At 35.4% G+C, this 16,458-nt stretch overlaps 1 protein-coding gene across 1 annotated transcript in view; it reads left to right on the top strand.

The window, feature by feature from the left end:
• Positions 1-15,509, top strand: part of prdm16 (PR domain containing 16) — a 197,077-nt gene extending 181,568 nt beyond the window's left edge. The window contains exons 12-17 of the mRNA XM_079466960.1: positions 785-862; positions 2,236-2,405; positions 2,515-2,686; positions 4,879-5,082; positions 6,594-6,765; positions 12,329-15,509. Coding sequence (XP_079323086.1) covers positions 785-862; positions 2,236-2,405; positions 2,515-2,686; positions 4,879-5,082; positions 6,594-6,765; positions 12,329-12,463 — 931 coding nt within the window. The 3' untranslated portion in view covers positions 12,464-15,509. The remainder of the gene's footprint in view (positions 1-784; positions 863-2,235; positions 2,406-2,514; positions 2,687-4,878; positions 5,083-6,593; positions 6,766-12,328) is intronic.
• The last annotated feature ends 949 nt before the right edge of the window (positions 15,510-16,458 follow it).

The raw sequence follows: 16,458 nt of genomic DNA, 5'->3' as shown, positions 1-16,458 counted from the left end.
TTATAGATGCTTTAGCGCTTCTGAATCATATCATTGTAAATATTTATATAATAAAATGTATGGCAGTCCATGAGAAAACATGATTTCCCTATCACTGTAATGAAGAGGCCTCCCTGTTGCAAACTAAGAGATATATAATCCTGGACTACAAAACCAGTCATAAGGGTAAATTCCTCGAAATTGAGATTTATGCATCATCTGAAAGCTGAACAAATAATCTTTTCATTGATGTGTGGTTTATTAGGATAGGATCGAGATACAACTATTTGAAAATATAGAATCTGAGGGTGCAAGAAATCTAAATATTGAGAAAACCGCCTTTAAAGTAGGCCATTAAAGAAACAGGTTTAGTTTAACACTCTCACTATTGTTTTTTCCGCTGCAATGACTTTGTGGAGAGTGAGATGTAGAGAGATGAACTTGAAAGCGGAAATGCTAGGCTTTCCATTGATACCTAACTTGAGTAGGTAATTCACAAAAAACAGGCAGTTTTCTAGGCGTGTTTCCGGCCATTTTTGTTTGCGATTTGGCTGCATCCACGCACAAAAATTGTTTTGATATATTAACTGTAGGAAATTTCCATAATATCTTAATGGAACATGATGTTTATTTAATATCCTAATGATTTTTTGAATTTAAAAAAATCTTCAATTTTGACCCAAACAATGTATTGCTGGCTATTGTTACTAATATACCTGTCTTACTTTTGACTGGTTTTGTGGTCCAGGGTCACATATTTTATAATATGAGAGGTATGCCAGAGACTTGTTTTCTTCCTTTGCAGGTACTGTGGGAAAATCTTTCCGAGGTCAGCTAATCTTACAAGGCATTTACGAACACACACCGGAGAGCAACCCTACAGGTAGTTCTCTCTCAAATCTACACTCCTACACACACACTAATGCAGTATTGCACCGCTGCAAAAACAAATGAGTAACCTTGTAGTCCTCTGCCTCTATACGCAACTACTCTATATAAGCTGTTTATAGACAGCAACTAATGTATGCCATACACATTACTCTCTATGTTGGAGACTTGACAATTGATAACAAAAAATTAAAAACAATATGACCTACCTACTGTTGCTAACCTAAGTTTTTCATGAGCACTCATAACTTTTTTTTTGTCCTTGTTGTTTATATATTACAAAAATGTATTTCGAAAATTTTGGGAAGTAATATTTTAATCAGTTTAACTGAGTTTGGCTTATCATGTAAAGGGTCAGAAGGGACAGAATCAAGGCCCTTTTTGAGTTCATGAAATCTACCATAGAGAACTCTTATGATAACCTCCCACAGGACATGAACACTCACTGCTGGCTTGGCTTCACAACAATTCCATAATTAGATAATTTAGAGACTGTTTACCCTACCAAATAAAAACCATTATTAATAGACATAGTCTTACTCTCCGAAAAAACATGCTGAGTCAAATCTGTGCTCAGACAAATCAAGAATTTATTGTATTTGATTATTTACCTTTAGTAGATACTATCTTCTCAAAATTTTATCTTCTCAAAAACTGATGGAGTAATTTAATGCAATTGCATTTAAATAATATCATCATTACATTTTACCGCTCTCTGTGAATTTTTAAAGTTAACTTTACAGTGGTCACAGAAGTCTAAGCTACAGCCACCGCTGTAGAAGAATAATGAAGAATTCACCCACCATTACAACACTACCAATTGTTTATTTCTTGAATGATCACTGTTTGACAGTGTTTTTTTTATTCTTCTCTTTTGGTAGCTTTGTTCTTGTTTACTATTCAATGGGAAAGCAAATGCTTGTTTAAATGCTAAAAGAATAACCTTACTGTGTCAGGTTTTTGATTCTTGGGTAACATCACCAAGTGTTGTATCACAATATGTCGCTTATGTTTCAGCTTATGTTTGTTGTATTATTTTAAGTTATAGTTATTGTTTTTATTGCACCCATATTATTCTGTACTATACCTGTTTTTGGTATGTTTAGTTAGAATTTCATTTTCTATTAATTACAGTTTTTTTCTAAAAAAATATTTATTTACTTTTTATTCAGTTCTTAATTCACTTACCTATAATATTTAGGTAATAGCTGTGTCTGATAAAATTACAACATAACATTTCTTATTATCATATGATACCAAAAAATGCTAGTGTTGAAAACCCATTGTTTCTGCATGTATTCTTAAAATATGAGATAATTGTTGTCATTATCCATCAGAAAACTGAAATTCTCTCTTTTTCAAACACAGGTGTAAATACTGTGACCGTTCATTCAGCATATCCTCCAATCTACAACGGCATGTTAGAAACATTCACAACAAGGAAAAACCTTTCAAGTGTCACCTCTGCAATCGCTGCTTTGGTCAACAGACCAATCTGGACCGGCATTTAAAGAAACATGAACATGAAAATATTCCAGGTAAAATTGATCTCCATTCTTATACGAATGCATCCACACCACTTGGAGTCAGTATAAAAGAAGTCTGTCACCATTAGCTAATTTTTCTTTTTTGTATTTATTATTGTAGTGAGTCAGCAGTCTGGGATTCTCTCAAATTTAGGAATGAATATGTCCTCCCCAAACTCGGAGTCTGACAATCATGCCCTTTTAGATGAAAAGGAGGACTCATATTTCTCAGAAATTAGAAATTTCATCTCAAATAGTGAGCTGAACCAAGCCTGTACCTCCTCAGAGAAAAGGTAAGAGCATTCTGCATGAGCACATATGCATACACATGCATACATACTCGAAGATATTTCGAAGCTATGGCAAAAGAGAAGCAGAAACAGCTCAATACAGTTACTAGATTCTGCCACTGGTAATGCTTCACTCAGATTAGCTGTGTGTTTCAGCAAGGAGAAGACATCTTAGTCCCTTCACCATTACTACATTTTCCTCTGAACAGTTGATACACATCCCATCACCTAATAAAAACACCATAATTCAGATTCATCAACCATCAGCACACCTGTCAGTTTGTTGCCAGGTTGGTCACTTACGCATTTGGCAGATACTTTCCTTTAAAGTGAATTTACGATATTATTTCAGTATGTTAGTCCAATGCTGTACCTAAAGCACAGGTCTGTGGCAGGACTGCTGTCTGCTTACTTGTGGCATTGACTAGCTCTCAGGTCAGGGTAAACTCAGCGCTGGCCTTTAAGTACGGGACACTAAATTATGATTGAAAAGAGAAAACAGTAGATCTGGCCTTTTAGTAAGCCAAGTATACTTATCTTAAGTGCCAACAGGCAATACAGGTGATTGCCTCGCGAGGGGCCTCAAAGCCTAAATTAATTGTGCTATTGCACAAACCACTCTGTCGGGGTTAAGTCAGAAATAAGTGCAACGTGCACAGGGACCTTATTGATTAACAAAGGAAGCACAGAAACGGTAATTGAAAAACCCCACAGGAATTGAATAACAGAATAATGTCTCACAATGCACAGTAAATGACAATAAATACAAAACATCAGTATAAACAAAGACATAAGAAAATAGGAGCGGCAGCCTGCATAATGTTTATGACGCGATTGCGGATGTGTGTTAGGTGATGCTTGGAGTGTTCAGGATTGTGGGTAATGTAGTATCTCATAACAACGTCATGTTCACGTTACATCAAGAAATGCACCTCATCTTAATTGATTTAGTGATAAACAACAAAGGTCTTATTTTAGTGAGGTTCACTGTGGCATCAAAATGGTACTTTTCAGGAGATAAAAAGAGAAAAGCAGGGAATGAAAAGCAAGCTCAAAATAAAGGTATGTTCTGATTTACATTGTTAAATGCGTAAACTAATTTAAAATAAATCAGAATGATGTCCATCACCCTCTTAAATGTTAGCCACATGAAAAAAATACTATAATTTACTATAGTAAACTGTGGTAAAATTCTTAAGACACTGTCTTAACTTATTTTTATTTAAATCTGTTTATACAGTTGTTGCACTATAATAGCTTTTTTACTATGTTCCACATAAAAAAACACTTATAGACGTAAATATATAAATTGTCATCTTTGTGTGTTTTATTTTCACTTGTCAAACTGCAGTGCTATGAAAATGTTTACACTAGTGGGCCCATATTTATGGTCTTGCCTAGGGCCCCACAACCCTGCCCTGCTTGTCTTGATATAGCTTAACTAGCAAGTTTATCCCCAACACCTCCCATCACCTTGATATAAATCCATTGCTTTGAAGCAGTGCGTTCAATGACATCGTAGACCAATATATTTGAGGAAATACATTTTTTTTGTCTAAATCTTTGTGGCAATGGGAAAAAAGAAGATTGACCTGACCTGTCTAGCTCACTACTATTCGCCTCTCTGAAATTTGCCAATTCATCATTGCTGTATTCTCAAGAAACATCTGCCATTCATTTCAAATCTGTATATTTGTCATTTTTGAATCTGTTTTGTAAATTTGGACCAGGTACGGAATTTAATGCACTAAAGAGCTTATTTTGACAAGTGAAAAACCAAATGGAGATTGAGAATGAAAATAGCCTATTTTTGTCCAATATTGTCAGGAAATTTTGTTAGTCGTCATAACTGCCCATGTTTATGTTCATAACTGCACGAGTACACGTTCTCTGCTGATCCAGGATCTAATTTTGAATCTATGACAATGTACCTTAAAAAAAGTATTCCCAAGATTTGTCCAAAAACAAGCTGTGTATTGTATATAAAGTCTTAGAGTATTGATTATAATGATCCCAGTAGTTCAACAGGGTTCAACAGGGTAGAAATTATTGTTAAATGAAAGAAACCTTGACTAACATTTTATTAATGTAATCCATAATGTTGATCCAATAGAAGGATCAAAGAATTCAGAAGAATTTGCCACAAAAAATGCATGACACACATCTAAATAAATACATTATTTATGTCACTACAGGGCAGAGCCAGCAGAGGACAATTGTCATGCAGCTTCCAAACAAGACGAAGAAGAGGAGATGGAGGGAGATGATGAAGAAGAGGATGGTTCTTTAACCGAAAAGTCACTAGACGAGACTGCTTCTCTAGTCACTATGGTGCAGGGCACTTATGAGGATGATGAAGAAGCAGCCTCACTCCCAATGTCTTACGAACATACGCGCAGGTCAGTAAAATGCCTATTTGACAACAGCTGAATACAAAGACAAAGATTTTCATCTTTCTTAATTAAATATAATGTAAGCGTGTGCCACTTTCTTGTTAAGTCCAACTGTTGTTGTCTTGTGGAATTCTTTTTATTTATAGTATTCATACAGTACTTATGTATTTATATATTAGGACAATGCCATAGACAAAGGTCTGTTCCAAAACCAAGTGAGTTTCCTACTTAGACAGCATTTAAAGGCATGGAAGAAGTACTCATGATATAAAGACTGGCTTCAAAACATTGACTGTATAATTTGCTGCATAATTTGCTGCACTGATAGTTCACCCATAAATTACAATTTTGTAATCATTTACTCACCCTCAGATTGTTCCAAACCTGTATAAATGTATTTGTTCTGCTATGTCAGTACAAATGTCAGAATGTCAGTTACCAAACAGATCTCATCCCCCATTTACTGTCGTATTAGGGTAAGTAAATCGGGGATGAGACATTCTTCCAAATATCTCCTTTTGTGTTCAGCAGAAAAAAATAAATAACAATATACAGGTTTGAAACAGCCTGAAGGTAAGTAAACGATGACATAATTTAAATTTTTGGGTGAACCATCCATTTAAAGTTTTCTTCTATTGGTCAAAATGACGAAAAGCTTAAAAAAATTGTTCAAGCAAAATAGTAATGAAAAGTGTACTATTTTACAAAATATTAAATAACTGGAATCAAGAATCTAATGTGCAGGATGTTTTTAAGGTGTAGGATGCTGCCTTTATAGACAATAGATACTAAGGTAGCTCAATAGGTTTTGCAACAGAGCTTCTATGTAATAAAGGCTGATATTATCCATCGTATAACTTTATCTGATGTTGACAAGAGGATAAATGTTTTTATTGTATGTTGTCATCTATGTGTTGCCTCATTGTCTATCATTCTACTGAATAACACAACTAATCAGTAAATACTCATCTTTCATTGTATGTTTGTTTATTACCTTTTAGCAAACATTGGTTTGCCAGAGCAAAGATAAATAGTCAGTTTAACAGTACACTACTTTACTGCACCCAGTTTTGCACCCAAGGGATTAAATAGTTGGTTCTGTTGCATTTTTACATCCACTTTTTCACTGTGCTTTTAACATGATTATTTCTGGAATGTCACTGGAATAAAACATCTAGATACATCCATAATTAATATTTTGGGGCATAACTATTTTCAAAGAAAATATATGCTTATGTTTTTGTTAGCAGACAAGGTTCCTGCTTCATTTTGCATGACCAAAACGATGAACAGATTTCTTGACCATTAATGTCGCCACATGCTGTGCAAATGTGTTTTGTGCTATCATTCCTGTTAGGACTACACATTATTTCACTTAGCCCCCTTACCATCTCATTCACTGCATGCTCCTCAAATGCATCCAGTTATGATTCTTAGATTCAAGTTGTGGTTGGGCTAATTGAGGGTCCCCTCCCCTGTCTACACCCTGGCCCTGAACCCTCCCTTTCCCGGCACAGGTGTATTGAGGAGGATGCAGGCCTATTAGATCTGGAACCTCTGCCTGGTTTCCCCAAAGGCATGGAATTCCATAAGGCTGGCGAGGAGCCGTATGATATTAAAGACATTTTTAGCACCTCAGTAGAGTCGGAGGCTCTGAAAGAAACACTATTCAGGCAGGCTAAAACCCAGGTATGTGACTGTACCTGCTCCAGAGAGCTTCTACTATACTATGATCAGAATCATTTGTTATTACTCAGGGAGAGGCAATGTTAAAAAGCATGTGTTCTTTGAACTGGACACATCCTATATAAATAATTGGTCCTGCTTTTACATTAGTGTAGTGTTGCCCAACCATTCATAACTGAATTGTTTAATTCACCAATTAAACCAAATAATGAACTAACACTATAAGCGTTCTGTATTAATGCTCTTTATTCAACTTTAAATTGTCCTCTGGTGTAATCATTTATGTGGGGTTGTTATATGACTTATTTGTGATCACAGCGTTTTATGTTTAAAGGTGTAATTAAACTTTTGTTTCTACTTACCCTTATGTCCTGGATGACTTTCTTCTACAAAACGTCTGAGCTTCTTTTGTCCATACCACAACAGTGGATGGTGTTTTTACTGCCATGCGCAAAGCAGGCCTCACATCTTTCTCTGTGTTTACAGTCAGCTTTGACATGTGACCAGCTTATGTCCACATAAAAAAAGACAAATGTTAAGGTGTTTGTGATCAGAATGTTAGCTGATATGAAGACCTACATGACGGATACAACAATATTAAGTAGCCTCTTGACAAATTTCCTGTGAGACATTTATGAACACTGATGACAAACATTGATGCACAAACGATGACAGAGTATAGACACTAAGAGGCAAAACTTAAAAGAACGTTCCATTGCAACACTCAAGCCCAGTAGCAACCCTGCCTGTCCACCATATTGGATGAAACTGAATCAACTGTCCAATAGCTTTTTGCTGTCGCTATGGCAATAAAAGCTGCTTTCAAACAATAAAAATATAATATCAATAAAGTTAAAATCCAGCCTGAATGATGACAATAGATGATAATACAATAAAATCCCAATAGAAAGCTTACTGAAACTCTAATGGTTACCTTTTTGAACAATTATCTTTTTCCATTAAAACCATCACAAAATATGTTTTTTTAGTGGGTTTTGGTAGCCTATCGTTCCAAAAGGATTTAACATTATTACCATTACAGTTTTTCTCAATTGTTTACACACATTTTCTGAAAGCATGCCTCATATTCTCAGAACTCTACACACAAATCAAAAAACACAAACACAATGGGCAAAACCCCTCAATTCTCCTGCAAAATGAAACTTCACATTCAAAACAATGTTCTTTCTTCTCAAAATGCTATTTTGTTTTCAAATGACAAACACAAACCATCATATGAATAAACATTTATAAGAACCAGTTGAACACTGATGTGCTCTTTATAAAACACTATGATGAATGGAAAACACTTCTCCATTCATCATAATGACTTTGCTCTTTATTTGGTTCAGTGTTACACTTACTACAGACACTAAATATATAAGTGTGTTGTAAAATATTTTTTGTATATATATATATATATAATAGATTTTATAGTCAGAACACACAAATACACGATAACAAATATATTTTACAAACAACGCAAAGTTGCACTACAGTGGCGTACATACAAAACAACAGAAGGATTTACTGTATACAGTTACAGTAAAAAACTATGCTGCATCTTCTCTTGGGTTTGGGTCTGACCACAGCACATCATCCACATCACAAGCAATGTTTTTCAGTCCAGTCATGAACAGCATCAGCTGCTATATCTCCACATGTGTCTTCCATAGCTTGGAGAAGGGGTTTACACATTTGTGACAGGTGTTTGCCCATGTGATGAGTCAGTGTTCATATTTGAATGGCAGTGTGTTCCTTGTGAAAACAAGAGATTTTTCTGCCCGAAAATTGTGCCAAATGCAGAGAATTGTGTGTAGTGTTTTGAAAAAAGTGTCTTTTAGAACTGCAATGTGAGTGTAAAGCAAGAATTGTGCTTGTAGTTTAGCAGAATTGGTTCAGGGGGTTGGTGAATGAGTTACATGTTGTGGTCATTGTGTCTCAAGTACCAATATTTGTGTGTAAACAATTGAGAAAAACTGTAAATCCATCAAATAATTTCTTTCAGCATATCTACTTGTCCATAGTTCTCCATATCCATAGCTACTTGTCTTCCGCGTTCTCATCGATGCGGCTCAGTCATTTCCGGTAACAGTGTTAAGCGTATCTTCATGCGGAGATCATGGTATATTATTTTTAGGTCACTTAATTAAAAACAATAAATCCTGCAAACAACATGCTTTAATGTGGGTTTGTTAACATTGGAAAGTAGTTTACATTAACTGCACAACATTTTGTAGCATTTATTCTTAAACGTTATAACTACACTTTTTACAAAGGCCTATAGCTATTTACAAAAAATTGCATTTACTTATAGCATTACATGCTCTCCATGCTCTCTCACTTATGAAACACTGTAGTATTTGAAGTCTGTAGTTATTTAATCCAAACAATGCTGCTATGATTCCCCTTTGGTCTCCTTCAGCCTTTTGTGATATGCGTTCGGTGGTTAAATGTCTGCAACAGAGCTCTGTATGAGGAGAAACAGTGAAACGGTATCGTTCATCATCCACTTTCTCAGATCTTTTGATGATTATGTACCTAGTGAGGTTTAGAATATTTCTACTTATGTTGATGATATGTGTTTCTGTCTTGACAACTCTCAGAGGGTTTAGCATGATAGTGTTCATGACATATAAATGTATTTGGTCTTGGCGGAATAGATCTGCTACGTTGCTGCTGATGCTGCGGCGGCGGGCGAGTACAGAGATTAAAACTGCCAATACATCCACAACATGCTGCTGTGTGCATGTAAGGAATGCTGCTGCTGCACATATAACATACCTGAATATGAATTACACCCGTATTGCGTACATAACCCCTGTATAGCGTACATGATCACCTTGTAGCAGATCTATACAGGTGGAGCTGGGGAATAAGGATTTGTTCTGAACCACGCTGCACTGCTACAACATCACTAGCTAAGATTTAAATGTTGAGAAGCAAACTCATCGGTTGCTGATAATCAGCTGCGCCTTGTGGTAAAGTTATTATGTCAGATTGGGTAGACAATAGGATGGCGCCATCTAGAACTTTTTCTGTCATGTACGTAACCGTTTAGGTTTCACAGGGAGCAACGGCCCATTGTAAATACATATAACCGGAACCTAAGGCTACATGCAAGTAGTCCATTCTGTATGTCTGTGCCACCCCAAAATGGCGGTCGCGCCTCCGAAGTGCCACGTAGTGGCTGTTTACCAGAATGCACCAGAGTTTTGCCTCTTGGTAACCTATTCTCTTTGATGCGGATATGTTATACATGTCTAAACTACATAGAAATCATTAAAAAAAATCATCTTAATTGACACAAAGGTGTGGGTGAAAATCTCTTAGGACATACTTCAAACATTTTTAATAAACATATATTCATCAAAGCTAGTCATAAGCATGTTTCCAGTACATTTGGTTTGTTATTAAATACATTTGCATTGCGCATCATGCTTGTTACACTGCTCAGTGGTACACATGCAAATGCATTAGTTTCAGCACCTTAATTAACAGAATCCTTGGAAATTCTTGGAAAACTTCAACAGTTACTTCTCATTTGGTTCTTTTTGAGTCAGGAGTTTTTATATATCTTAATATAACAACATCTGGCTATTTTTTCACTGCAGACTTTAAATAATGCGGAGGAAATATATTCAGATATCCAGATACAGAAGCCAGTTGATGTTAAAAGGCCGGGTAAAGGCAATTCCCACAAATGTTTCTAAACACATTAACAATGTTAGATATGTGTTGCTGCAACACTTTACAAATACTGTGAATAATTTAATACTGAATTGTGGCAAGTGTTTTTTGCTTTTTACTTCCAGCGTCACATTGTTTAAATAGCAAATGCACTTGCGCCCAACTTTTCGCTCAAGGGCAGCTGGTCTGCAAACAAGGTGTTTTAAGGCACATTGTTGGTGCATTGCATTGCATTTTGAGGCAACTGAAAACAATTGCACCATTGACCAACTAAAACCTGGTCTTAAGTCAATGGCACAGTATTTTTTTAGTTATTTAAAGTGCACAGTAGTAATATGCACCTATAGAGGAATGCACAATGCTCGTACACTGCTTATTACACACAGAACAGCAGTGCACTAACATGCCAAATATTACAAATGAAAGGATTACAAATTAAAATATTATTTTTATATACATAAAGATACAAATTAAATTTAGACCATGTCTCGATGACGCACTGGAGCCACTGAGAATGCATGGCCCCTCCCCTAACATGGTTTACTCAAGTTACTATCATAACCTTTACTGCCATTACTACAGCCTACAGTTTGCTAGCTATATATGCCTTTGTCTTGTAAATGCATATTACCTGATTGCGATAATTGACAAAACTGCTTGGTCTCCTTATTTACATTCTCAAAAATCAATGATATGAAGACGAGGTGGGTTCATTTTGTGGAGAGCCACCTTGATGGAGACCTGAGGATCATCACTAACACTCACCTCTGCAGTGAACATTTTACACCAGATAGACTTACAAACTTTCATCGGAGACAACTGGGATTCACTGATAATCTGCTAATACTGGTGAATGGGGTCAAACCGACTATTACCCGCCCTGACTTTCATTCTCCTGTCCGGCCAATATCCGGTGCCATTGTCTGTAGTTTGAGGGCATGGAATACTAATTATTTTATAGATTTGTATCAACTTTTTTTTAATCATTCTAATATGGCTGGGTGGTAAAATAACACATTTTGCATTGTTTGAAAAACTCAGAACACATTCAATGCTTCACATGGACTTTAACAGACAATTGGAATGTCCTAGTTGATTAAACAGATCACAGTGATTGCATGTTAATGCCAAGTGTGTCTGTCATGTCATCCCTGTCTGTTATGGAGCCTATGTTGTTATTTCAAAGAAGAAATAAAATATCAGTGTTGCAAATATGGGTGTAAGTAAATAATGACAAAGTCTTGGGGAAACAATTTATTTGAAACATCTGTGCAAAAAAATCATGTTTGCTAGAGTGAAAGATTATAACCATGAAACTGACTGCGAAATGTCCAATACCAGATGGTTGAACAAGTTAACGATTAATTGCCTCGCAAACTGTACTATTTTCAACGTTAAAAACACTTTTCATGTTTATTATACCTGTCTACTGAAGTAATACAGCTTCAATGGCATGTTTAGGTGACAAATGTAACCTTCGAAGGACTTAATGTAGCTTTCAAAATGGGACGCAGCTTTTGTGAACTGATGCCTGGTTACACTCTTGCAGATCTGTATGTTATATATATTTTTTTAATAACGATTTGCTTTCAAAATTGAGTTTAAAAGAAAGCTACCATTTTAAGTCAACTCTGGATGTCAGGCTATTTTTCTGCTCCAGATATTTTTTGATATTGCACAGGGAAAAGAGATCCAATCAGATATCCAAATACAGAATACAATTGATGTTGACAAGTGTAAACACATTGTGTTCCGGTTGCTTTATCAAATCATGGCATTCATTTTAGGGGGAACTAGTCCTTAATAACAAAATTTTTAAGATTACGACACTGGTTTTGGCTGCAAGATTAAACTTTTCTCACTTTTCCTCAACCAGGCTTATGCAATGATGCTCTCTCTATCTGAAAACAACAACCTGCATGCATCCTCACAGAACTCTTTGGATGCTTGGCTCAACATGGGAGGAGGCTCATCGGAAACAAGCTCATTTCACCCCCTCAACAACATCTAAAACAAAAGAGGGATCAGAATGGTCAGAGGGAGAAACCAGTGTTGCCACATAGATAAACCACTACTATGCGTGTAAAGAGGCATGAGCTGCAGCGGTCGCACTTCATATTGTTGAGTGAAACAGACACAAGCACCAATCACAGTAAATGGGAGATTTTCATTCCACAGCTGTAAACAAGTATGCCATCACTGATCACCAGACATGCAGCATATTATTCTGTTTTCAACCAGCTACTATAGTTCTCCATAGGAGCTCAATCCAGAGGAGACATGTGAATAATTCTAGAATCGCCTCTCCACCTCATTGTCAATTATATGAATATAGCACAGACTGTTCTTGAAGCTGTATTTTTTTAACATTGCCAAGGACCCTGGTTTGAGTTCAGACTGACCAGGATCCTTTCTGTGTGGAGTTTTCCTGGTCCTGCTTTGCTGCAGTGGGTTTTCTTCAAATACTCGACTGCATTGCCAATATTCCAACATGCCAATCAGGTTAAATCGGATATTCTAAATTACCCAGGAGTGAGTGTAGGTCACAGAGATTAGCTCCAGCATGTAAATGGATGTTCCTGAAGAGTCATGAGCTAGGATGGGTAGACAGGGTAGTTTATGTGTTTCTTTCATTAGATTTTACCAGATGTCATACAGTATTCCTTTCTCAAATTCATGGGCTCTAGTGATTTACTGTTACAAAGGTTTTAGATAATTAAACATCAATATTAGCACTTATACAACTATGTTCTGACGTACATTTTGACAACAGTAATGTTTTTAGGGTATCAAAAATGTATACTGTATGCTGGAAATCATTGGGAAACCTTTGTTATTTTTTTAAGCCCACAAAATAGTTTTCAAATCCCTTCAACATTAACATACTGTAAGAGCCTTATGCTGCTCAGAGTGCATAGCATTACTATTATTGTATTATTGTTATGCTTAGTATTTTAGCCTTTAGTCCAAATGTGCGTTTTTACTAGTTAAATTATTCTCCAGTGATGGCAATTGGATTATCTTTTTCCCCTTTTTAATTTAGTCATAATATCATTCTATGAATATGTTTTTCTCTGTAAGCAGTATTGTTTCTTTTCAAGCTAATTTGTGCTTAAATGGTAATATAATTCTTTAGTGAAGGACCAAATTTGTACAATATGAATGTGTGATGTACAAAATAAGTTAACATTTTGAGTGTTGTGTGCCAAATAACTCTTTTTTGACAATCATTTTTCCCTTAGTGGTCATCACTGTCAGCAGTTACTGATCTGTTGTTTCCTACTTACATTTGATGAGTTTTTATTTATATTTCTTTTGATTATTTTATTGACAAAAAAAGTTTCTTCTACTGTTTGAAACTAATGAAATTAATGAAATGTCATAAAGATTTTTAATTGGTTGTTCTGTGTGAATATAAGGAAATGGGTTTGCCAAAATCTAAAATTACAAAGCAATGCATTTAATTTATGAGCACATAATCTTGACACCAACTGTTCCACCATTTAGCAATGTGTTTTAAAACGAATGTCTCTATAAAAACATTGGCATTGCATTACACAAGTGACATTATACATTTTACCACATAGATTTTTTCCATTTGGATGAGAAGAGGCATAGAGTACTGTACACATTACATTATTAATATCACACATGCTTGTTTGTGTCACAGAAGACACTACCAAAGTAACAGGTGAGCAGCAACATTTAACATCTATGTAGAGTTTTCTTAGAGATGCTCTGATCCACAAACATGTAAGCACTCGCCCGACTCTGAACTGTGAAGCCAGCGAATGAATTGTAAATAATTGATAAATATAATGAATTTGTGGAGTACATTTAACTCCGTCAACCTTCTCTTGAATGTCTTTTAGGGTCATGATTCTTATTTATTTTTATGTTTTTACTTTTAATGCTACTCTAATCATAGATTATTGTTTATGAAGACTCTATCTGCCACCCAGAAAGTGCCATATTGTTGGAAACACCTTTGTTGGCATAACACATACTCATTTCGGCTAGCTCCTACCATCACTTACTGAGCTTCTGATATTAATGTAGGTTTCTAGAAAATGTTTTTACAAGCACTTTAGCATATAGTTTGAAAAAGGTTTGTAATGTAAAGAAAAAAACAAGCTTTGTCAGAAGAACATGTCAGTTGGAAATATTCTAACTACAAACAAGCCACATAATATAGTTGGAATTCACACCAGTGGAAAAACTTGGAGCCAGGCGGTGCTCTGAATTACTGTAACTTGTATAATCTATACGTCCTTACTATTATTTACCCCACACCCCTAGTGTAAAAGCCTTGTTTTGATGCATAATATGCTGGACAATTAATGGAATTCAAAGTACTGAACAGGTCATGTACTACATACTACTGTACTTAGGAAGCGCTGTAGGTGGTAAAGGCATTGACTCACATTGAACACATCATGAACTAATGGTCAAAAATGAGCTTAAATATGTTATTTTAGCCCATTGTTACATTATAGACAAGCATATAATATAAAAATGTTAATGGTTTATTAAAAAAAGTGTATAGTACTTCAAAAAATAATCCCATGTCTGAAAATTAATTTTGTTTAAAAAATGATGGTGCTTGTTTTATTTGGATCTAAGTTATAGATTGCTTAAGCTTAAAAATAAATGTGCATGAAAAATTGTGTTTTAAAGGTCCTATCAGTGTCCAATTGTGAAATGTGTATCTTAAATTAAAAAGAAAACTAAATAAAAACAAAGAATTTGTAGGTGCACTTATTGTTCATGTGGTTTTGTTAGCAGGTTTCTGATGTTTTTTCTGCCTTACAATGGGCAAATGGTTATTAAACTAAACAGTACTCTTGTGGGTGAGAATAAATTGCAAAATGTAAGGATTGTAGAATTATAATGAAATTCTAAAGTTCTTTTTTAAAACTTGTGATTACTGAAGATGTATTTCATGAAGACATGATTCTGATGTTAATTCTGTAGAATAGGAATGTACACGAAATGTAATCTTTGCAATGCTATGAATAATTTATACATGAAATTGATATGCAATAAAAACCTGTGTGCTTTTTATATGTTGTTGTTTTCATTTAGCTAAAGTATATGTAGCCTATACTGTATGTGTGCAGGTTGCAGATGAGTAAAATATTTTGTAACAACACCAGGAAATTCTACATCACGTATAATACTGTATATAGACTCAAGCAACAATCATCACAATTCAAGCACACAAGTGGCATAAAGCAAATTATTTGATGATTTTGAGGACATTCGTTTATAGGTAGTAACTGAAAAATAAACAAAAAAATAGCTGAAAAACGTACAATCTTTTCAGTGACCGGACTGAAACATAGCTTACACTCAAAAACGATTTTGCTACTAATTAAAAGTAAGCTAAAATATATTACATTTACATTAAGTCATTAAGCGCACGCTTTTATCCAAAGTGACTTAAAAATTAGGTAAATAATGGAAGTAATTGGAACAGCATAAGGATAACAAAAAGAATAAGTGCAATAAAACTGGTCTCATATAGCCTACCACAGTATACAGAGGTATTTTATCTAAATTTTAAAGATTTTATCTTTTATATTTTATTGATAGAAACAAGGTACGTAAGAGTGATTTTTTACCTTTTTGGGATGGCACCACAACACGTTGTTCATTTGCAGAGCATTGGGATCTGGTGGGTACAAGTCTGCATTAGCAAATGAAGATAAGGGTGTGCCAAACCAGTGGTGGTCTTGTGGGCTGACTTGTAGGCCAGGAGCAGAGTCTTGAGTTGGATGCGAGCGACTATAGTGAACCAGTGTAATCTTCGGTTCATTAAGACCACTCTTGCCGCTGCATTCTGGATCATCTGTAGAGGTTTTGTTGTGCAAGCAGGAAGTCCAGCTATTAACGCATTGAAATAGTCCAGTCTGGACAGAACAAGAGTCTGGACTAGGACTTGCTCGGATAGGAAAGGTCTTATTTTACTCATATTGTAGAGGATGAATCTACAGGACCGTGTGC

This window comes from Barbatula barbatula (assembly GCF_947034865.1).
Source record: "Barbatula barbatula genome assembly, chromosome: 11".
Classification (NCBI taxonomy): domain Eukaryota; kingdom Metazoa; phylum Chordata; class Actinopteri; order Cypriniformes; family Nemacheilidae; genus Barbatula; species Barbatula barbatula.
This window is presented reverse-complemented; position numbering and strand designations above follow the sequence as displayed.